Source organism: Ostrinia furnacalis, unplaced genomic scaffold (genome assembly GCF_004193835.3).
Source record: "Ostrinia furnacalis isolate ACB-3 unplaced genomic scaffold, ASM419383v2 OfSCF2649, whole genome shotgun sequence".
NCBI lineage: Eukaryota > Metazoa > Arthropoda > Insecta > Lepidoptera > Crambidae > Ostrinia > Ostrinia furnacalis.
In genome coordinates, this window is record NW_021132888.1 from 1 (window position 1) to 22,813 (window position 22,813).

The 22,813-nt window shown below is 43.0% G+C and overlaps 1 protein-coding gene across 1 annotated transcript; it reads right to left on the reverse strand.

Annotated features, from left to right (window-relative positions):
- Positions 1 to 4,798: 4,798 nt before the first annotated feature.
- On the reverse strand, positions 4,799 to 22,676 carry alpha-Man-IIa (alpha-mannosidase 2). The gene is made up of 20 exons (XM_028309183.1): positions 22,544 to 22,676; positions 22,129 to 22,340; positions 21,729 to 22,016; positions 21,431 to 21,578; positions 19,887 to 20,061; positions 18,559 to 18,860; positions 18,398 to 18,483; positions 18,217 to 18,317; positions 17,179 to 17,356; positions 15,423 to 15,607; positions 14,245 to 14,418; positions 12,684 to 12,948; positions 11,430 to 11,602; positions 10,718 to 10,936; positions 9,101 to 9,278; positions 7,675 to 7,833; positions 6,987 to 7,139; positions 6,354 to 6,476; positions 5,213 to 5,404; positions 4,799 to 4,888 (listed from the first exon to the last, which is right to left on the reverse strand). The coding sequence occupies exons 2-20, from the start codon at positions 22,258 to 22,260 to the stop codon at positions 4,799 to 4,801; spliced, it is 3,321 nt and encodes a 1,106-aa protein (XP_028164984.1). The 5' UTR covers positions 22,261 to 22,340; positions 22,544 to 22,676.
- Positions 22,677 to 22,813: the final 137 nt, after the last annotated feature.

Consider the following 22,813-nt stretch of genomic DNA (forward strand, 5'->3'; position numbering starts at 1 on the left):
ATTGATGAGTGATCGCGAGTAGGTAGGTCTGGCCGCGTCTTCCCTCGCGGAGTAGTGCATGGTGAGGAGAGGCTGCAGCAGCGTCTGCTGCGCCACGTGCGAGCCGAGGGTCAGGAAGCCACTAGGGTGCTCTGCTGGCTTCTTCTGTAAATGAGAATCGTGCAATGAAGTTGTATAGTTCTGGTATTGGTTTATTTATTTAAACTTTTATGCCAAAATAAATTTGTACATAAGGCGAACTTAATGCACTAAAGCATTGGTTGTGTAACTTTGTGAAGTGGATTGAAGAATACAAGAGTTGTTTCCAATTTCATAAGTTAATTAATTACTTCATTTCGTCCTGTACTGTGTGGTTTCGGCAAAGTAGTAAAGGACCAATTCTAATCTTCTTGTGGTTGTCATAAAAGGCGATTAATGCCCGTTTTCACCATCAATCCCTAATTTTTAAGTGATCTCTATGGTAAACATAACAGACATTTTGTTTTCATAATAGTCTTGAAGGATTAAAAATTAGGGATTGATGGTGAACGGGCATAAGAGACAAATATGCGAACATCATGCCTTCACAGCCTATATTAGCCTGCGTGCTGAATATAGGCTAAATAAAATCCTCCATTTGCCTTTGGTAAATTAGGGAGTGTCATGTCATCCTCCTGCAGACTAAATTACATAGTGATGATGAAGTGATTCCCAAAGCGATGCTAACTTTTTGACCGAGTGCTTAAGATTCGCCGCGCGTGTTGTAGGGTATGCATCAAATGCAACGGGGTAGGGGTATCTACTAGGTACGCCGTTGACGGAGTCATTATTATTAAATGAATTGCGTTTAAAACACGAAGCAAAAGCCTCGACTGGTGTTGTTGATCTGGAGATATTGTGGAAACCCACTCTCTGCTATTAAGCCTAGGCGCAGACCGACTAGGCAGTATGGACATGACTGTGTCAAAGTGCGCACATTACACCGATTTGATATCAGCCGATTCTTCATACAAATTAGAATCGGGCTCAACTGTCGGCCAACTAAAAGTTGGTGGTCTGAGCCTAGGCTAAGAAAAAAGAAGTAGCTTACCAGGCAAGGATGTGAGGCGCGTTCTACTATCAGGCGGAAGGTGTGTCGCGTGCGCACATTGTCCAATACGCCTTGGTTCATGCCGCGGTTGTCGTCGCGTGACAAGCGACGGTCTTGCATTATCTGCGGACGATTTAGAACATTATGTAGTATGAATTAAGGTTCGGTCTTTCGTGAATGATAATACGGCAAGAAACACATTATCATTCGTGCGCCGGCCTTGTATTATCATAAAACGAACCATTTGTGAACTTATGCTATTTGGAATAGAGTTCAATAAACCTTTTGAAATGTAAGAACCAAGTTTTTTTAAAGTCCAGAAGTTTTCCACGCTTTGTATTCTGATGGTTTTCAGCTTGAGAAGCGTCGTTAGGTTCGTCTTAATTGTGAGAGTGACATTGGGTAGGTATATCAACAGTGGCGGCGTAGCATAGGTTGGCACCCGGGGCGGCACCCCCCGTCATAATATAAATTATAGCCTAAGGCACCCCAGAATGGCACCCCCCCTGTCATGACATCACGACCGTCCTTGCCATGCAGATGCGGCAGTGAGTACTAATCTGCGCGACTGTCACCCCCTGATGCTTGGCACCCGCGGCGGACCGCCCCCACCGCCCCCCCCTTACGCCGCTACTGTATATCAACATAACTATTCAGTTGATTTATTGAGTAAGTTTCAAAATGTCAGTTTACGAAGTCCGGTTGAAAACTTATTGGATTTTTACTTCATGATAATTGAAGAAGATTCCAACTTCCAAGTGGGACTACTGTGTCCCGTAAATAGTTGTTAATTGTCATCTATATATATAAAAATGAAACCCGTTTTCCGTTGTCACGACATAACATGAAAACGGCTTGACCGATTTGGCTGATTTTTTTTTGTAGTTTTCTAATACTCTGTACAAGGTTTTTACGGAAAAAAATATAAAGAAAATCTCTACGCTAAGGCGGTACGAAGTTCGCCGGGTCAGCTAGTTATAGATAATCGTAATTAAACCTACCTCGATTTGCCCGGGCTGTAGGGCCGCCATGCCAAGAGGCGTGGAGGTGAGCACAGTGAAGCGGTTAGCATCGTCTTCGATGTAGGCAGCCGCTGGCAGTGGGTAAAAGTTCGCCTGCAGCGGAATCTTGTCCATGTATCGTCGCTTTATCATCTGCGAAAATTCACCATAGCAGTTCAAAGTACAAAGATAAAAACGATTGCTAACGCTCGCTTACTTAAAAGTATATTAGTAAAGTTACGAACCGACACGATTTTTATCGATGAACCGTAACTGTCAAAAGGGCGCTTATTTGGCGTAATAACCCCCATGTTGGTACCCGCTGAAAACCAGTTTCGTGACTTGACGACTTGTGTCATGTCATGATTTTCGCTGAGCTTTTCAGCATGGCTCAGTAATTTAACCTCTGTACATGTATGCACATAAATGTTAATGCTGAATAAAGGTATTCTATTCTATTCTATATTTATGTTGCAGTGGCGAGCACAAATCATGAGACAATTGCCTTTCAACACACATTACGCGTCGTGGAAGAGCATTTTGGTCGAATGTCAGGGGGACTTTTTGCCTGAACAATGTAAAACAAATGGGCGGGTGTCAAATGACGCATACCACACGCACATATAGTTCCAGAATACTGAACTGTCCTATGCATGACATTGACAGTGGGGCGCCACCGTCAATACCGGATCGCTGTTTCCGATTTTTGCCAAGTTGGAAACCATATAGTTGAACGATGGTAGCGCCCCCCTGTCATTGAGTTTGGTGGGACAGTTCAGCGTGGGTCATCTATAGCCACAACAGTTAAAATGTAACCTTTATAAAGAACTAGCTTTCCGCCCGCGACTTCGCGGGCGTGGACTACATTATCTACATATTTTAAGGAACCCTATGTTTTTTCCAAAATAAAATTTAGCCTATCTTACTGAGGATAATGTAGCTTTCGAATGGTGAAAGAATTTTTTAAAACGGTCCAGTAGTTTTTGAGCTTATTCATTACAACCAAACAAACAAACAAAGTTTTCCTCTTTATAATATTAGTGTAGACTAGCAAAGTACCTGCATGCCATTAAGGTCCGTATAGAACACGTCTCCGTTCTTGATGCCGGTGGAGAATCGCGCGGCCAGCTCAAGGTCGTCGGCCGCCGGATCGATGAGCAGCGTGTTGCTGACTTCCACCTCGCTCTGCGGCAGCGACGGGTTGTTGTGCACCGTGATCTGTTGATTACAATGTATGGGGACGTATAGGAGGTGTAGATGGCTGCTCAGCAATGTATAGGGAACATGAAAAACTGTAAATGAAACAAAAGAAGTGCACTGGGCTGTTTTGCACCGTGATCTGTCGATGACAATGTATAGGGAACGTAGAGGAGCTGGAAGAAAAAAAGACACTGCGATTTCATTCATTTAATCCATTGGTTCCCAAACTTATTTGAGACGCGCCCCCTTTCGACCATACAAAAAATTCCGCGCTCCCCCGTTAAGATCCAGTCAAGATTATTTATTGGTCGTATCGAGCAGTCTGGAATGCATTCTCTCAGCGGTCGCAGGTTTTTTATACTTAAGTACACAGTTGGCCCGCGCTCCCATTTAAAGGTCTTTGCCCCCCACTTTGGGAACCAATAAGCTAAACTGATTGATCAGTAATTATCAACTCACTGCCAGGACTATCTCAGCAGACCTCGGTCCTACGAGCCCGGCGTATAACGTGGCCTTGTAAATTCCTTCAGTGACCACGATCTCGGGGTATGCGTCGTTCTTTTACCGACTGGCTGGCAGATGACAGTTATTTTTTCCAAGCTGAACGAAATAGTGCTAATTGACTCACCGTAAGGACTATTCCAGCGGCCCTCGGTCCTACAAGCCCGGCGCCCGGCGTACAATATAACGTGGCCTTGTACAAGAAAGGCTATGAGGACTTATTTAACAAACCCATCATAATAGTAGATTGGACATTTTGGGAATTGGACGTTTCGGGAACGGGACATTTCTGGAAATTACATTTCGGGAATCGGACATTCTGAACCTAAAGGCTGGACAGATGACAGTTAATTTTTCCAAGCTGGACGAAATAAAGTAGTGTTTATCACTCACCGCAAGGACAATTTCAGCAGCCTTCGGTCCCACAAGCCCGGCGTATAACGTGGCCTTGTACATGCCTTCAGTGACCACGANGGCGACGAGCGGCTGCAGCGAGAGTCAGGAAGCCGGTGGGATGCTCCGGTGGTTTTTACTATGACGTCGACCACATTGAGCAAGCTCGCGGAGTAGTGCATTGTAGCCTTTAATAGATTGACAATACAGCTCATTATGCTTTGACAGTTTTGGTGGAGGGTGTTTCTTGTTTGTTACCTTGTCAGTGCGGCCGGTAGGTAGGCGTCTGCGTCTTGCCGCGTGGAGTAGTGTATTGTAGACTGATTGTTTAGGAACATAGCTCATTCTTGTTGTTACTGATTTGTGGTAGAGGGTGTATCGTACTTTTTAGTCGCGCTGAGGGGTGTTTCTTACTTTTTAGTCGCAATGGAGGGTGTATCTTAATTTTTAGTCGTGCTTTAGAAGATGTTTCTTACCTTGGCAGTGACGTGCGAGCGGTAGGAAGCGAGCACGAGGTCGGCCATGTTGACGAGCGAGCGCGAGTAGGTGGGTCTGGCCGCGTCTTCCCTCGCGGAGTAGTGCATGGCGACGAGCGGCTGTAGCAGCGTCTGCAGCGCTACGTGCGAGCCGAGGGTCAGGAAGCCACTAGGGTGCTCTGCTGGCTAGTTTCTTCTATGACGTCGGCCACATTGACGAGCGAGCGCGCGGAGTAGTGCATTGTAGCCTTTGATAGATTGACAATACAGTTCATTGCGCTTTGACAATTTTGGTGGAGGGTGTTTCTTGTTTGTTACCTTGTCAGTGCGAGCGGTAGGTAGGCTACACTGCGTCTTGCCGCGTGGAGTAGTGTATTGTAGACTGATTGTTTAGGAACATAGTTAATTCTTGTTGTTACTGAGTTGTGGTAGGGGGTGTATCGTACTTTTTAGTCGCGCTGGAGGATGTTTCTTACGTTTTACTCTTGCTTGCTGCAGGATGTTTCTTACTTTTTAGTCGCAATGGAGGGTGTATCTTAATTTTTAGTCGTGCTGGAGGAGGTATTTCTTACCTTGGCAGTGACGTGCGAGCGGTAGGAAGCGAGCACGAGGTCGGCCATGTTGACGAGCGAGCGCGAGTAGGTAGGTCTCGCCGCGTCTTCCCTCGCGGAGTAGTGCATGGTGAGGAGAGGCTGCAGCAGCGTCTGCTGCGCCACGTGCGAGCCGAGGGTCAGGAAGCCGCTGGGGTGGTCTGCTGGCTTCTTCTGTCAACGAGAATCGTGCAATGAAGTTGTATAGTTCTGGTATTGGTTTATTTATTTATTTATTTAAACTTTTATGCCAAAATAAATTTGTACATAAGGCGAACTTAATGCACTAAAGCATTGGTTGTGTAACTTTGTGAAGTGGATTGAAGAATACAAGAGTTGTTTCCAATTTCATAAGTTAATTAATTACTTCGTTTCGTCCTGTACTGTGTGGTTTCGGCAAAGTAGTAAAGGACCAATTCTAATCTTCTTGTGGTTGTCATAAAAGGCGATTAATGCCCGTTTCCACCATCAATCCCTAATTTTTAAGTGATCTCTATGGTAAACATAACAGACATTTTGTTTTCATAATAGTCTTGAAGGATTAAAAATTAGGGATTGATGGTGAAAACGGGCATAAGAGACAAATATGCGAACATCATGCCTTCACAGCCTATGTTAGACTGCGTGCTGAATATAGGCCAAATCAAATCCTCCATTTGCCTTTGGCAAATTAGGGAGTGTAATGTCATCCTCCTGCAGTAGAGAGTAAATTACTTAGTGATAGTGATGATGAAGTGATTCCCAAAGCGATGCAAACTTTTTGACCGAGTGCATAAGATTCGCCGCGCGTGTTGTAGGGTATGCATCAAATGCAACAGGGCACCTACTAGATACGCCTTTGACTGAGTCATTATTATTAAATAAATTGCGTTTAAAACACGATGCAAAAGCCTCGACTGGTGTTGTCAACTGATCTGGAGGTATTGTGGAAACCCACTCTGCTATTAAGCCTAGGCGCAGACCTACTAGGCAGTTAATCAGTATGGACATGACTGTATGAAGTGCGCACAATACGTCGATTTGGTATCGGCCGATTCTACATACAAATTAGAATCGGGCTCAACTGTCGGCCAATTAAAAGTTGGTGGTCTGCGCCAAGGCTAAGAAAAAAGAAGTAGCGTACCTGGCAAGGATGTGAGGCGCGTTCTACTATCAGGCGGAAGGTGTGTCGCGTGCGCACGTTGTCCAATACGCCCTGGTTCATGCCGCGGTTGTCGTCGCGCGACAGGCGCCGGTCTTGCATTATCTGCGGACGATTTAGAACATTATGTAGTACGAATTAAGGTTCCATGAATGATATATTAATGTAACAGTCTCCCGTCTTGTATCATCATAAAACGAACCATTTGGGAACATATGCTATTTGGAATAGAGTTTCGAATTATTTGAATGAGTTCATGTCGCAGTTATCGTTGTTCATACGACAAGCGTCGGTCTTGCATTATCTAGGGACGATTTGGGAACTTATGGTTATTGGAATAGAGTTCTGTATTCCCTGAATAATAATTATTCTCAGACATATGTCATACAGCGTCATTTAACCTCAAACTAATCGAAGCTCTTGCTAAGAGTTTATTCTTTCTATGATAATAGGATAATATGATTATGATCTTGCTCAGAAGTTTCTATTGTAATGAAATTTGAGTCACTTCTTTGGCATAATGGCTTATTTTCATTAGTTGATATCTTTCGATATAAGAGTTGCAGGGATTTCCTGCATTTCAGATGCAAGATTGCAAATAAATCACGTCCTTACCTCGATCTGTCCGGGCTGCAGCGCCGCCATACCAAGCGGCGTGGACGTAAGTACGGTGAAGCGGTTAGCGTCGTCTTCGATGTAGGCAGCGGCTGGGAGCGGGTAGAAGTTTGCTTGCAGCGGGATCTTGTCCATGTACCGTCGCTTTATCATCTGAAATCATAGAAGTCCAAAGATAAAAAAAAACAGTTGCTAACTCTCGCTTACTTAAAAGTAGATTTACGTTGCTGTGGTGAGCGCAAATCATGAGACTTTCAGTCTTCCAGCTTTTCAATCGAAATAACATTTTATTCAACAGCGTTTATGTGCAGTGTAACTACGGGCATATTGCACAGTGGAAGGGCATTTTTACTACGATAAATAGCCCGCTGCTATTTATCGTAGCAAAAATGCGGTAAGGTAGCAAAAATTAGGAATACTAGGATCATGACAGCACTGTCACGTCACACCACTCTACGCGCCACTATTATAGAAACCTACTCAGTTACATCTGAAGTAATCCTAAACAATATCTAAAATAAACAACTTCGAGACAAACGGCGCAATCGCATGTCACATTCCCACTGCCACAGTAATGAAAAACTTACTTTAAAGTTTTACCTGAATTAATGCCTCTTTTTAATTATTTGACATATGTAACTGCCAAATGGTCAAAATTGAATAAACATATTTCATCACATTTTCTTACCTGCATGCCATTAAGGTCCGTATAGAACACGTCTCCGTTCTTGATGCCGGTGGAGAATCGCGCGGCCAGCTCAAGGTCGTCGGCCGCCGGATCGATGAGCAGCGTGTTGCTGACTTCCACCTCGCTCTGCGGCAGCGACGGGTTGTTGTACACCGTGATCTGTTGATGACAATGTATGGGGACGTATAGGAGGTGTAGATGGCTGCTCAGCAATGTATAGGGAACGTGAAAAACAAACAAAGGCATTTCAACGGGCTGTTTTGCACCGTGATCTATCGATGACAATGAATAGGGAGCTGGAAGAACAAAAGACACTGCGGTTTAATTCATTTGATCCAATGCGGGCAGTGCAATACCGGTCGTTGTGAAAGTCCTTGGCGGGAGGCCTTTTGTCCAGCAGTGGACGTGATTTGGCTGAAACGGACGAATGAAATCCACTTCAACTCATGGCTGTTGAGACAAAAAGTGGTCGAAAGATAAGCACCGACCGGAAATAGATTTATTTAGCTCACTGCTTTACCAGCTAGACTGATTGATCAGTTTTTATCAACTCACCGCAAGGACTATCTCAGCGGCCCTCGGTTCCACAAGCCCGACGTATAACGTGGCCTTGTACATGCCTTCAGTGACCACTATCTCAAAGAAGGCATCAATCTTGACTGGCTATCTAAATCTGTTGTAACTGGACGAAATAAACTGTAGTAGTCAACTTACCGAAAGCACTATTTCTGCAGCCCATAAGCCCGGCGTACAACGTTTCTCGTTGTATGTTGTTGTTTCGGTTGATCTCGGAGAAGGCGTCCATCATAATCTGCTCTACCTGAACGAAATAACAGTTATTTCCACTCACCGCAAGGACTATTTCAGCAGCCCTCGGTCCCACAAGCCCGGCGTATAACGTGGCCTTGTACATGCCTTCAGTGACCAATATCTCAGGGAAAGCGTCGGTCCTGACTAGCTAGCTAGACAAAACAAACAACAGTTACATATTTCCATTCACCGCAAGGACTATTTCAGCGGCCCACGGTCCCACAAACCCTGAGTATAACGTAGCCTTGTACATGCCTTCAGTGACCACGATCTCAGGGAAAGCGTCGTTTTTTTACCGACTGGCTGGCAGATGATAGTTATTTTTTCCAAGCTGAACGAAATAGTGCTTATTGACTCACCGCAAGGACTATTCTAGCGGCCCTCGGTCCCAGGAGGCCGGTGTACAGAGAAGGCATCAATCTTGACTGGCTATCTAAATCTGTTGTAACTGGACGAAATAAACTGTAGTAGTCAACTTACCGAAAGCACTATTTCTGCAGCCCATAAGCCCGGCGTACAACGTTTCTCGTTGTATGTTGTTGTTTCGGTTGATCTCGGAGAAGGCGTCCATCATAATCTGCTCTACCTGAACGAAATAACAGTTATTTCCACTCACCGCAAGGACTATTTCTGCAGCCTTCGGTCCTACAAGCCCGGCGTATAACGTAGCCTTGTACATGCCTTCAGTGACCACGATCTCGGGGTATGCGTCGGTCTTGACGGGCTGCGCGGGTCCCGACGGAATGAACAAGTACGCGCCGCTGTTGTTGTCTTGAGCCTTTTGCGAGTCGTATCTGGAATATAAAATTGTTTATTTATTTCCTTAGAAAACTAACAGCGTTTAAAGAATTTTTTTAGTGTACATTTTTAAAAGTATGGGCAATTACAGCTTGGTTTCCATAAGTGGAAGAAATACTACCTATAAACCATTTCATCGTTTTAGCTAAATGACGTCCACAGCTGGACAAAGGCTCCTATAACGCATATAAATCAATTGTACTAACTGATGAGCTATGATTTTGTAACTTCACTATTCATAAATGTGCCTTAACTAGCACGGTCATCCAAAGATTCAAAGAAAAAACAATCTTCAATCAAAGCAATGTAGAACTAGGGAGTTCCTACAGTTACTCTAAATGACCTGATTATAATTATAATTAACTGTGCAAACTCATACTTACTGCATAAAGTTCATATGCAGCGGTATAGCGGTGCTTCTGCAGCGAAGATTAAACGATCTCATGGTGATGGTAATGGACTTTGAACTCTATTACTTACTGCACAAAGTCCATATGCACGGGCATGGTGGTCCCGTCTGGCGAGACGATAGCCTTGATGAGTCCATTCATAGTGGCGACGACTCTTGTTCCGTTGGTGGCCTGGACTGTAATGTCTTCAGCAAGGCGCGCCGTCGGCTGCTCGATAGGGAACATCTTAGGATGATCCACAGTCTTGTACCTTTGTAAGTGACCTGATGATGATAATGTACTTTGAACTCTATCACTTACTGCACAAAGTCCATATGCACCGGCATGGTGGTACCGTCGGGCGAGACGATAGCCTTGATGAGTCCATTCATAGTGGCAACGACTCTTGTCCCGTTGGTAGCTTGGACTGTAATGTCTTCTGTTAGACGCGCCGTCGGCTGCTCGATAGGGAACATCTTGGGCACAGTCTTGTACCTTTGTAAGTGACCTGATGATGGTGAACTTTGAACTCTATCACTTACTGCACAAAGTCCATATGCACGGGCATGGTGGTCCCATCTGGCGAGACGATAGCCTTGATGATCCTATATGGCGAGACGATAGCCTTGATGATCCTATATGGCGAGACGATAGCCTTGATGAGTCCATTCATAGTGGCGACGACCCTTGTCCCGTTGGTGGCCTGGACTGTAATGTCTTCAGTAAGGCGCGCCGTCGGCTGCTCGATAGGGAACATCTTGGGGAGATCCACAGTCTTGTACCTTTATAAGTGACCTGATGATGATAATGTACTTTGAACTCTAACACTTACTGCACAAAGTCCATATGCACCGGCATGGTGGTCCCGTCTGGCGAGACTATTGCCTTGATGAGTCCATTCATAGTGGCAACGACTCTTGTTCCGTTGGTGGCTTGGACTGTGATGTCTTCAGTAAGGCGCGCCGTCGGCTGCTCGATAGGGAACATCTTGGGCAGATCTACTGTCTATTACATCGTTGCAAATGACTTTAAACCCTATCACTTACTGCACAAAGTCCATATGCACCGGCATGGTGGTCCCATCTGGCGAGACGATAGCCTTGATGAGTCCATTCATAGTGGCGACGACTCTTGTACCGTTGGTGGCTTGGACTGTGATGTCTTCTGTAAGACGCGCCGTCGGCTGCTCAATAGGGAACATCTTGGGTAAGTCCACCGTCCAGTAGTCCGCATTGTAGACGCGGATACGGGAGTAGGATGTGTATCTGTTGAGGACACAGAAGACAGAAGCCAATTGAGTTCACCAACTGATTACGTCATTACGTCATAAAAAATCAATGGGAGCGTCGCGTTTTGACAGCTCATAAAAATTATATCAATGAGGACAATCGTTTTTAGATTTAATAGTTTGCACCATTGGCGATTAACATGACCCTACTCTAAAGTGGCGCCATCTTGGTGAGTGCAAATGCGATAGTCTTCCTACCGCTTCATTGTCCACCAGTTGGCATCACTGTCTTATTCACTAGCAAGTGACAGGACCTTTGACCTTACTTTGCAGTGGCGCCAACTGGTGAACACCAAAACGATAGTCCTCATTTACAGGTTTCATTACTCTATTGGCGCAGTTACACTATGAGCGAACTTGATCTAACCAGATAGTGTAAACATGCGGTTCGCCGTGTGCCGCCCATACTTCCCGCTTGTGTTCAATCAAGTTCGCGCATAGTGGAACTGCGCCATAATAATATGACTTACTTATTGATGCTCATGTTGTCTCGCAGCGACACCGTGTAGATGGTGAGCGCTAACGGCTCCACGGTGACGGGGAAGGACAGCTGGAACTTGTTGGCAGCAAAGCCGAGCCGCTTCTCTCCCGCCACGACGGGAGACACCTGGGCCATTATAGGGCTGCCGTCGGGGTCGAACACCTGAAATAAACATTTATTTAAAGCTCCATTGTGGAAATCCTTGAGAATAGAATATAATTTTAATTATATTCTATTCTCAAGGATTTCCACTTTCAAATTCACTTCCAATTTCAAATTTGCAATGCTTCATTGTGGAAATCCTTGAGAATAGAATATAATTAAAACAAATTTGCAATGCTTCATTGTGGAAATCCTTGAAAATAGAATTTCTTTATTCAGGATATAACATTTGGGTGCATATGCTACGGTAAGGGCTGATTTTTCAATCATCAGTTAACTTTTAACTGAAGAATAAACTTGTCATTTTGACATATTTCCCATACTGAAACTGTCAACATGCCAAACTTATTCTTCAGTTAAAAGTTATCCGATGATTGAAAAAGCAGCCCTAAATGTGATAAATTGAAAATTATTAATAATCGCCGGTTATTATGAATAATTCCCGACAGTCGAGGTAAAAGTAATAAATTAATTACATTTATCAGTAACTAGCTTTTGCCGCGGCTTCACCCGCGTGAAATTTAGTTTGTCACAGATCGTCATAAATTATAGCCTATATGTTATTCTGGGTTATAAACAATAATACTGTAAAGTTTCATCAAAATCCGTTCAGTAGTTTTTGCGTGAAAGAGTAACAAACATCCAGACATCCAAAATTTCGCATTTATAATATTAGTAGGAAGTAGGATATAACATTTAGGTGCATACATATTTAACATAATTGAGGCATGCTGAAAAGGCTCAGCAAAAAGGCGTGGACACAAACACAGTCAAGATCTCGTCTCTTGAAGCTGAGCGTAGCACCAGTATTCTAGAAGGAGACACGACATCCAATGCGATGGTCAAATGTCACTTCCATCAACGAATCACTGTAAGTAAACAGTTGACAGTACTCACCTCAACGTGAGGCGTAGAAACGAATACAGTCAGAATCTCGTGTCTCTTGAAACTAAGCGCATTATACAGCACCAGTCTTCTAGAAGGAGACACCACATCCAAAGCGATAGTGATCCGCGCCGGAATCTCATCGTGGCGCCGCCAGATGTCGTCGACGCCAAAGAATATGATAAAGGATACTCACCTCAACGTGAGGCGTAGAAACGAAGACAGTCAAGATCTCATGCCGCTTGAAGCTGAGCGCATTATACAGCACCAGTCTTCTAGAAGGAGACACCACATCCAGAGCGATAGTGATCCGAGCTGGGATCTCATCGTGGCGCCGCCAGATGTCGTCGACGTCGAAGAATATGTCCTCCTGAGTTTGGTCCTGAACTTGAGGCTGTTTGAGCAAGTAGTAAGCTGCCTGTTGGATCGCCGATTGGGAGTATTTGATGGCAGTTAGCATTCTGAAATGAAAAGGATTTATATTACCTTTATAGAACCTAAAATAGTACAAAAGTGACATAAAAATCGGTGGTTAAGTGCAGCTAATAAGAAACTGAACCAAATATTAGGAATCTCGAGGGAAAGTTGATTTAGATACTCCATCCACAAGTTAGAAAATTGCGCTATCTGTAACTCTCAGCTTGACCCTTGATAATGGTAATTGACACGTATATTAACTCTAAATATTTATTTTTTATGTATGTGGCGTGATATGTATGACTAGCCGCCACGCAGCAGCCACATGACGCGTTTTACTTTCTAGATGCACACTGTGAACGGTTTCACATTAAGTCTGATCCGAATCCGTCAAAATACGGAGCTAGAAAACTAACTAGAGAAGTCGGATCTAGTGATTAAAATACCATACCAATAGTTTTAGGCTGGTTTTAGTGTCACGCGGACTGTCAGTGCGGATCGCTTCGCATAGCCGATCTGTATGAACTTCTAGGGACCGCAGCGGTTCCTCCGGACCGCATTACTCTAAATCGCTCCCTAGAAGTTCATACAGATTGGCCGTGCGGAGCGGGTCCGCACCGGACGGTCCGCGTGGCACTAAAACCAGCCTTACGACTACTGCGGACTACTACGGATATTTACGCGGATTCGGACTGGGTGCGAAACCACTCTAGAGTGCTAAGGTCTCACTTCTTGGCGTAGTCCTCGCGCACTTCGTCCCGGGANATCTGGCGAGACGATAGCCTTGATGAGTCCATTCATAGTGGCAACAACTCTTGTCTCGTTGGTAGCTTGGACTGTAATGTCTTCTGTTAGACGCGCCGTCGGCTGCTCGATAGGGAACATCTTTGGCAGATCCACTGTCTATTAATGAACTTTGAACTCTATAACTTACTGCACAAAGTCCATATGCACCGGCATGGTGGTCCCGTCGGGCGAGACTATTGCCTTGATGAGTCCATTCATAGTGGCGACGACTCTTGTCCCGTTGGTGGCCTGGACTGTGATGTCTTCAGTAAGGCGCGCCGTCGGCTGCTCGATATATATGTTGGGTAGATCAACTGTCTATTGTACCTTTGTAAATGACCTGATGATGGTGAACTTTGAACTCTATCACTTACTGCACAAAGTCCATATGCACGGGCATGGTGGTCCCATCTGGCGAGACGATAGCCTTGATGAGTCCATTCATAGTGGCGGGAGGTGCCGGTGACGCCGTCGTGGTGCTGGAACAGTGCGAGCGAGGCCTGTGAGGCCGCAGCCGCTGTGACGTCACTATCTAGAGTACACAGGAGGCTCACTTCTTGGCGTAGTCCTCGCGTACTTCATCCCGGGAGGTGCCGGTGACGCCGTCGTGGTGCTGGAACAAGGCGAGCGCGCGCCGGGCTTGTTCCACTCGGTCGCGCAGTTGTAGAGACATGATGTACGTCACCGAAGCGCTCGCTGTGGCTTGCGCTGTGATTGTTTCTGCTGCTCTGGTGGGTAGAAAGAAAGATTACTAAGTATAGTTTTAGACAAGCTGCTTAGAATAAGAATTGAGTGAAAATGACGCGTTTAATAGCGCGTTTCGAAGCGTGCGATCGTGAGGTACTAGAGCATTGGTTCCCAAAGTGGGGGGCGCACAAAGACCTTTAAAGGGGGGGCGCGGGCCATCTGTGTACTTAGGTACTTAAGTATAAAAATCCTGCGACCGCTGAGAGAATGCATTCCGGACTGCTCGATACGACCAATTAATAATCTTGACTGGAGAAGGAGGGGCGCAGAAATGTTTGTATGGTCGAAAGGGGGCGCGTCTCAAATAAGTTTGGGAACCAATGTACTAGAGGTTCATATATTTGATCCATATGCACGATCGACAAAACGCCCGACTGCCAGACATCTGGACCAGCTCTTAGGCTTGTTTTCGTTTTATGCTGATGTCGATCGCATGCTGATGTCCCCGTTGCGCATTGCAACGTAGTGTATTAGTAACAAAGTGGTATCCCTATGTTAGTAATAAACTTAGATTTGACCAAGATATTAAATTATAGACTCATCAGTCAAGGTTTTAGCAGGCTAAAGATAGGATCTTCTTAAAAATGGTCAAATTTTAACCATAGGTGATGCAATTTGGCAATCCTGAGTCAAAATAACTCAGAGAAAATGATAATTTATCTCCTGCACTGAAGCTAACGTCAAACGAAACCAACTAATATTATAAATGCGAAAGTAACTCTGTCTGTCTGTCTGTCTCTCTGTCTGTCTGTCTGTCTGTCTGTTACGCTTTCCCGCTTAAACCTCGCAACCGATTTTGATGAAATTTGGCATAGAGATAGTTTGAGTCCCGGGAAAGAACATAGGATAGTTTTTATCCCGGTTTTTGAAACAGGGACGCGCGCGATAAAGTTTTTCTGTGACAGACAAAATTCCACGCGGGCGAAGCCGCGGGCGGAAAGCTAGTTTATAATAATTGCAAGATTTAAGAAACATAGTTAGTTACCTCACATAAGCCAGCAGAACTCTGTCCATGTTCTTATAGAACGGCCTGGACGTGTAATATCCGCTCCAGTAGTGCTGGTTCCTATCAGCATATGTGAAGAAGTCTCCGGAAAGGACCGGGAAGTCCGACATCTTGATCTCGTCGTGGACCGCTTTGAAGTAGTCGTGGAGGGTGCCGAATTGGACCTGTCAACGAAATATATTCCAGCATAAATGCAATGGTTATTGCTGCACACGCTTTAATGGCTTCATGTCAATAATTGGCGCGTTTCTTGGGTAAAAAAGCAAGAGTTTTAATTAGTCCGTCAGTTAGCTTATCAAAAACTACTCAACACGTATTTTTACTTTTTAAAACTAATGAAAATGTAAAGAGATAAACCGTGCCAAAGTTTAGAAAAAAGGCCCGTGACGTCAGTGAGTGCCGTAAAAGTGCAGCACTTTGTGACGTCGCGCGGAACTTCAATGCACTATAACTTTGTAATTATTTGGCAGAAACACCACACGTAATGAAATATGTCGCTGATTATGGGCCTCATAAGATGGCTCCAGGTCACCCAAAGGGCGATGGAGCGTGCTATGCTCGGAGTTTCCCTGCGTGATCGACTCAGAAATGAGGAGATACGCAGGAGAACCAAAGCGATCGACATAGCTCGCAGAGTTGCTAAAATCAAGTGGCAGTGGGCGGGCACATAGCACGTAGAGACGATGGCCGTTGGGGCAGAAAAGTTCTCGAGCCGGAAGACGTAGCGTGGGCAGGCCTCCCACTAGGTGGACCGACGATCTGGTGAAGGTCGCGGAAAGAACTTAGAGGCAGGCAGCGCAGTACCGGTCATTGTGGAAATCCTTGGGAGAGGCCTTTGTCCAGCAGTGGACGTCATTTGGCTGAAACGACGAATGAAATATGTATTACTAGCGGCCACCCGCGACTTGGTACGCGTGGATCCCGTTTTACCCCCTTCATCTATCTTACGCGGTTTAGATTTTTTCATACAAATGTTTTTTTTTTTTTTTTAAATCTTGGACAATTTCACACAACGCCAGCTAGCCCCAAAGTAAGCAACTTAATGCTTGTGTTATGGGTGCTAGCTTAACGGATATACTACTTATATACTTTTTTTTTTTAAATACATAAATATCATACATAGTCACACCCAGACCCGTCACAGAAATTAAAATTCATCATTTCAATTTCTGCTCGGCCGGGAATCGAACCCGGGACCTCTCGGCATAGTAGTCCGTTCTGAACCACTACACCAAACGGCCGACAAAATGTTTTTTCCCGCTAACTCCCGTTCCCGTGGGAATTTTGCAATATCCTGTTGTAACTAAGCTGTAAGTTTACTAAGGTACCTGCATGCCAAATTTCAAGCCTCTAAGCGGTTTAGATTTTTCATACAAAAGGATTTTCCCGCTAATTCCCGATCCCGTGGGAATTTCGGGAATTCCTTTCTTAGTGCACCTCTACGGTACCTAAGCTACGTCCCTTCCAAATTTCAAGTGCCTACGTTTAGCCGTTTAGGCTGTGCGTTGATATGTCAGTCAGTCAGTCAGTTTCTTCTTTTATACATATAATAATAATATTAGATTTAGATCAGTGGTTCTTAACCGGTGGTCCCCGGACCACTTTAACAGATTTTTGCAGTCAAACTGGTTTTGACCGATTATGAGGTGGTCCCTGACAAGACAGAAATTTGGTAAAATGGTCCCTCATGACTTAAAGGTTAAGAACCACTGATTTAGATAGATTAAGGACTCACCTCAGCGTTCCACGCGTCGTTATTATTGATGTAGTCTATGATCATCTCGTAGTTCTGGTACTGGTTGTCCCATTCGTTGGCGCGGTCGTAGCGGAAGTCGTCGCCTAGAGGCGCCAGGACTACGTTGCTGCGGTACAGCTGGGCCTTCTTGCGCCACTGGTCTAGGATCAGACCCGACCTGCAATTTGAGGCTTATTGGTAAGTACGAAGGTTTAATTTACATTGCTAACAATGTAGATAAACCAAAGAAACCTGGCAGATATAATCAGGTGGGCAGTTAACTCAACCGTGCACCTGGCGGTCGTGACTTCACATTAGCATGAAGCTGAAGTGGCAATGGGCAGGGCAAATAGTACGCAGAACTGACGGCCGATGGGTAAGGTTCTGGAGTGGAAGCCTCGTACCGGAAAGCGTAGCGTAGGACGTCCACCCACAAGATGGGCCAACGACCTTATAAAGGTAGCAGGAAGGCGCTGGATGCAAGCCGCCACCAACCGGCCAATGTGGAAATCATTGGGGGAGGCCTATGTTCAGCAGTGGACGTCCTATGGCTGAAATGATGATGATGGTTAGTAAGAAAGTTGAATTTAGATTGTCCACAATATAGGCAAACCAAAAGACTATGGCAGATAGCAGATACAACCCTGTCTAAAGCCTGGTCCGTGAGCACAATATAATTACGCGCGAGCGATAAGGATGGGTAGCTTGGGGTCATTGGACAAAATTCTACGTGCTCACGGATCAGGCTTTAGTTAACTGGCCTGGCAACTGCCGGCCGTGACGTCACATCGACACTCTAGTACGGATGGGGTAAACGCGGCGAGGTGTGCGGGTGAGTGCGAGGGAAAGTTGCATTTCAACGAGGTGCGCAGTTAGCTCGATCGGGTTGTATAAAGTATGTTCTAATATAGCACTGCGATCACTGCTGGGTGCGTGAGCTCACACTTACCAGTGATAGCAGAGCTCGCAGTACTATATCGGAACATACCCAAAGTAACTGTTCTTAAAATGTGACAAAGTGACAAAGCGGTATCTTACCTTTCGTCCACGTTTTTGTGTATAATTTTTCTGGGCGGTGTACCCCAAGGGCAAGTGACACCATTACCCGGCAGCCTTTTAAAATCGAATTGACAGCAGACCTAAAAATATAAATATTTTTAAAACAACCGTAAAAGTTACAAAATGTGTCAAATATTCTTAATTATGTTGCTCAAAATACCTTTGGATCTGGGCCACAAGTATGAGGCACATCGTATGAGTAGAAAGGCATCAAATGTGTGAACATATCAGTCTTGCCGACTCCATCTGAAACAGTCATCATTTACAAAAAATCCAGTGCAAATCAGTATTAAATGTCGTGTCAGTTTTCATATTACTCACCCCACAATTGCCGCCACTTGAACTCCAATTGTCTATTTAGCGCCAATTCTTTTTTTATTCTATAATGTACTCGTTGGATTAGGGAGTTTTCGAAGCCCGCTAATTTCAGCAGATAGGGCTGCGAACTGGAGTAGCCGAAAGGGTCGATGGACCAGTGGTTCTTAGGGATGTACCCCAAATTGTCGATGAGCCACTGGTGGCCGGTGGTCAACTGCTGGATGACGGACATCCAGTGGGAGTTGGCTTCGTCATTCATCACCCAGCCGCCGGTGACTATTTCAATTTTTCCTGAGTTTACCAAGCTGAAACATAGTTTCATTAATTAAACAGAAAATGGCGAACGAAGGAGATTCTTAATACTCAAAGACTAACCCAAAAGGAGGTTAGGCAGTAAACAAACATACTAAACGTCCTGGCGTTGAGAAGAAATTGGTGTTATAGCCTGACCAGGAACATAAAAACCCTCGCCATGTTGCGGAAAACTAATGGTACTAATTTCTTTTAATGGCAACAGTTACTGAAAACTTCATTAACATGTCACCTTGCATGTCAGTCTATTGCTGTCAAAGTGTAAACAAACTTTATTTTAAATGTGTGCAATTGATTTTGTGAATTAAATTGCTAAAATATTTTTATAGTCGTGAAAGAAAAGTGGTTCACAATGTGTTAATGTATTTGTCGAAGAGAAATACCAAGGGTTCGGACAATATTTTCATTGAATAATGTTTCCGACAAAGGTTGTCAAATTGACTGACATGTTTATCGTATAGTACAGTCCACTATGAAAATTAGCTGTAGTTTGTTTCAACTAGTTACCTATTTTATAAAGTTTTTTGTCACTTTCTCAGTTTTGAATTTTATGGAATTGGGAAAGAAGTACCGAGTTTAAAGCGTTCATGAGCAGACATTGCAGTTGAATATTTAAGTTCTGAATTTGATTATTGATGAATAATAAAATAAATCCTACTAGCTCGATTGATGGTTTCATTTAATTTATTTAAACCAGGTTACCTTTATTAATATTTTTTCGTTAATTTATGAAAATATCAAATTAGCCCGTAATCCTGAATCCTGATACATAAATTTAGCCTATTAATTTAACACAGGTACGACTGTACTCAGTGTTGCACTATCAAATGCAATTGAAGCGCCTCTATGCCAGGGTTTTTATGTTCCTGGTCAGGCTATACTTATTATTTTTATTTTTTGTTTTTCCACAACCACTCCCACTTCCCTACATCTTAATGCTTTTTTTAGTAGGTACTTGAAGAGTTAGAGAAGTTTTTTTTACCATTTTTAATTATTTGTGTCAAGTAATCGCCACTTACCTCTGGAAAATTGCTTTTTCTTTGTCGGTCGCGTCAGAGTTCCACCATAGCGACAAATAACTGGTTTCGGCCCAAATGAACTTCCTGCCGATCCCTTCAGGCAGCTTCTCGACCATATTTGTGAATATAGCCTTAGTTTGTGTTTTGTAGTAGTTTTCGAATGTTTTCAGCCATCCTGCGGGCATTTATTTATTGTTTTATATTTACCAGGGTCCAGGAGCATTCAGTACACGAACGAACGTTTGATGTTGCTCTTGTTGCGAAAATTTCGCGCCAAACATTTGGCGAGTGTTTGCAGGATGTTCGATTTTCTTGAAATATGTGAGCAGTGGCGTTTAGGCAACCGGAGGAAGCAAGGGATAAAACTTTTGTGCTATTTAAGACTCTTGAGTTTAAAATAATAGTTGGTTCGCGAAAGAATGCTCGCGTTTTTTTAATTTGACATAGCATTTAATTTCTAAGCATATCCACTCTCTATTTACTAATTTAAAACTTCCCTGCATTGAATAACAGAATACAAAAGAAGGATGCAATATGCTGTCCTACTATCCCAGTCAAGTTGAAACAAATCTGTCTATAAACCTACAGAATCATATAGTTTTAATGAAAAACCACCAAATATAACAAAAATACCGTAAAAAATATCTTTAACAGTTATGCTTATGCCATTATGGAATATTTACGACTATTTCATTAGTAACACATTTTGTTGTCATACATCGTGCCATCTATGTATGAAGACGCGCCCCACCAATTTTTGGTCGAGGGAAGCGCGGGATGCGGGGAGTTAGATCCGAGCAATCCAAGGGTCATTATTGTAGTGTGCGTGTGCACTCATGGATAATTTACCGAGTACCGATAACACTCAAACATTAGCGGAAGAATGGTTATGGTGGGGCGCCGCGTCTTTGTGTGTGGCACACATCTATACTGTGCAGCTTCAGTTATCATAAGATTAGTGGAACATACTGCTGATTAATTTTCAATTAGAAAGATAACAATCAATATGTTAGTAGCAAGTGTCAACACAAAAAAGCCCAAATGTATTTTATCTTTTATCAGTTATGTCTTTAAGAACTACATTCGAGTGAAAGACCTAATTAAATTGGGTTTTATCACCAATCTTGTACTAATTTCTAAACTTTTATTGCCTCAATCATAAAATTTAGGTGATAAGGAAAATAGTACACAAAAATGTGATTGATGAAATCGTTTTAAGTATTTGAGGCAACTTAAGAGTCCATGAAACAACAACCTAATTGCAGACTGCAGTATTAGTAAAAATATAAGTATATGTATTATGTAGAATAGGTACATTAATATCATTGTGCTAATACATAAGGGAAAGTCGGGTATATTGGACCAGCTGGACCAGCAGGAGCACCTTAATATTTTGTAAATAACTGTAATAGCGACAGACTCACATAATTAATTACATTGATTATATTATTATCAGTCATATTGTTTTATGAAGGTGGTACAATTTTGCAGCCGGCCCAATATACCAGACTCCCCTAGCCACCACTACAGCATACAATATTTACCTGGATCGTTGTGTGAGTGTGGGACAATAAACACTTTCAGTTTGTTTTTCTGATTCCACTGCTTCTCATCATACTCCACATTCCAGCCTTGTTTCCATACTCCCCCGTCTTTATCGTCAAACATTATTCTTTCATACATAGACAGCATCTATAGGAGAAAAAATTAACAGTATAATAATGTTTTTGACATGACATAGTATCAAAATTTACTGTATGTAACAATATAATTATTTTGCAAAATATAAAATACTATCAAAGATGAAAAGGATATTTTTGATTCAATAAACAAGCATTTTACCTGAACATCAGTTTTAGGCACTGACTGTGTTTGTATTGGGCATAGAGACGCGTTGAATTTCATGTGCATTCTTGGTGGTTCATCACCAACAGCCTTGAACTCTCTAATCTTTGGTTCTCTTCGTTTCTCTTGATGCTCTTCTTCGGATATTTTAGGCGGTAGCTGTTGGTACTCTGACTGAACGACTATTTGGTCTACAGCTGACTTTATCTCCCCCACAACGGCATGGTGCTGATTTAACTCATTCTCTATGTGACGTAACTTTGACTCGAATGCTGACCATTTAATCTAAAACAATATTTAAACTTAGAAGTTTGTTGTAGAAATTAGTAACATTATGGCATTGAATGAAGGTAAAGGAACAATGCAAATAATTTTATATGCTATGTTAGTAACTTACATCATCCAAATCCTGCATCACAGGTTTGATACTCGGCAACTTGAAACTCAAGTCGGTGACCACATACAAGATGAATATGAATACAACGATACATGTCATCCAAAACAATGCTGAAAGTCTTCTGATCCTCATCTTGACCAATTTTTCCTTTGCAAACCGGTTAATTTTATCACAGAATCATTATCAACACATGAATAATTACCATTAAAATTCTGTAAAAAAAATGTACATTAACTTTACAAAACCACACCTATCGGGGGTTATAATAAGAATAATTATCTGTTACAGCATTAAATATAATTCTTGACTCACAGGAAACTTATTTAGTTAAGTATTCGGATTAAAATAACATAACAAAATTCCGGCATCGTAGAGGACCAGAAACTTGGGAGATACTTCAAAATATAATATTTACCTGTTCTTTTTTTAGCAAATAAATAACAGCTTGTGATAATTAGAATAATTTTTCATCTTTTTACAGACTGAATTAAAAGAAAATAGTCAAATTAGACCGTAAAATTCGATCCACAATCCAATCCTCCAATCTTTTCTCTTGCACAGCTGTCAAATTATATTATTATGACGTTCCGTTTTGTTTATTGACGTGTCCATTGTTAGGTGACGTAGATGAGAATTTTTGTAATATAGATTTTATATGATAGAATATTGTTAAATTCATTAAACG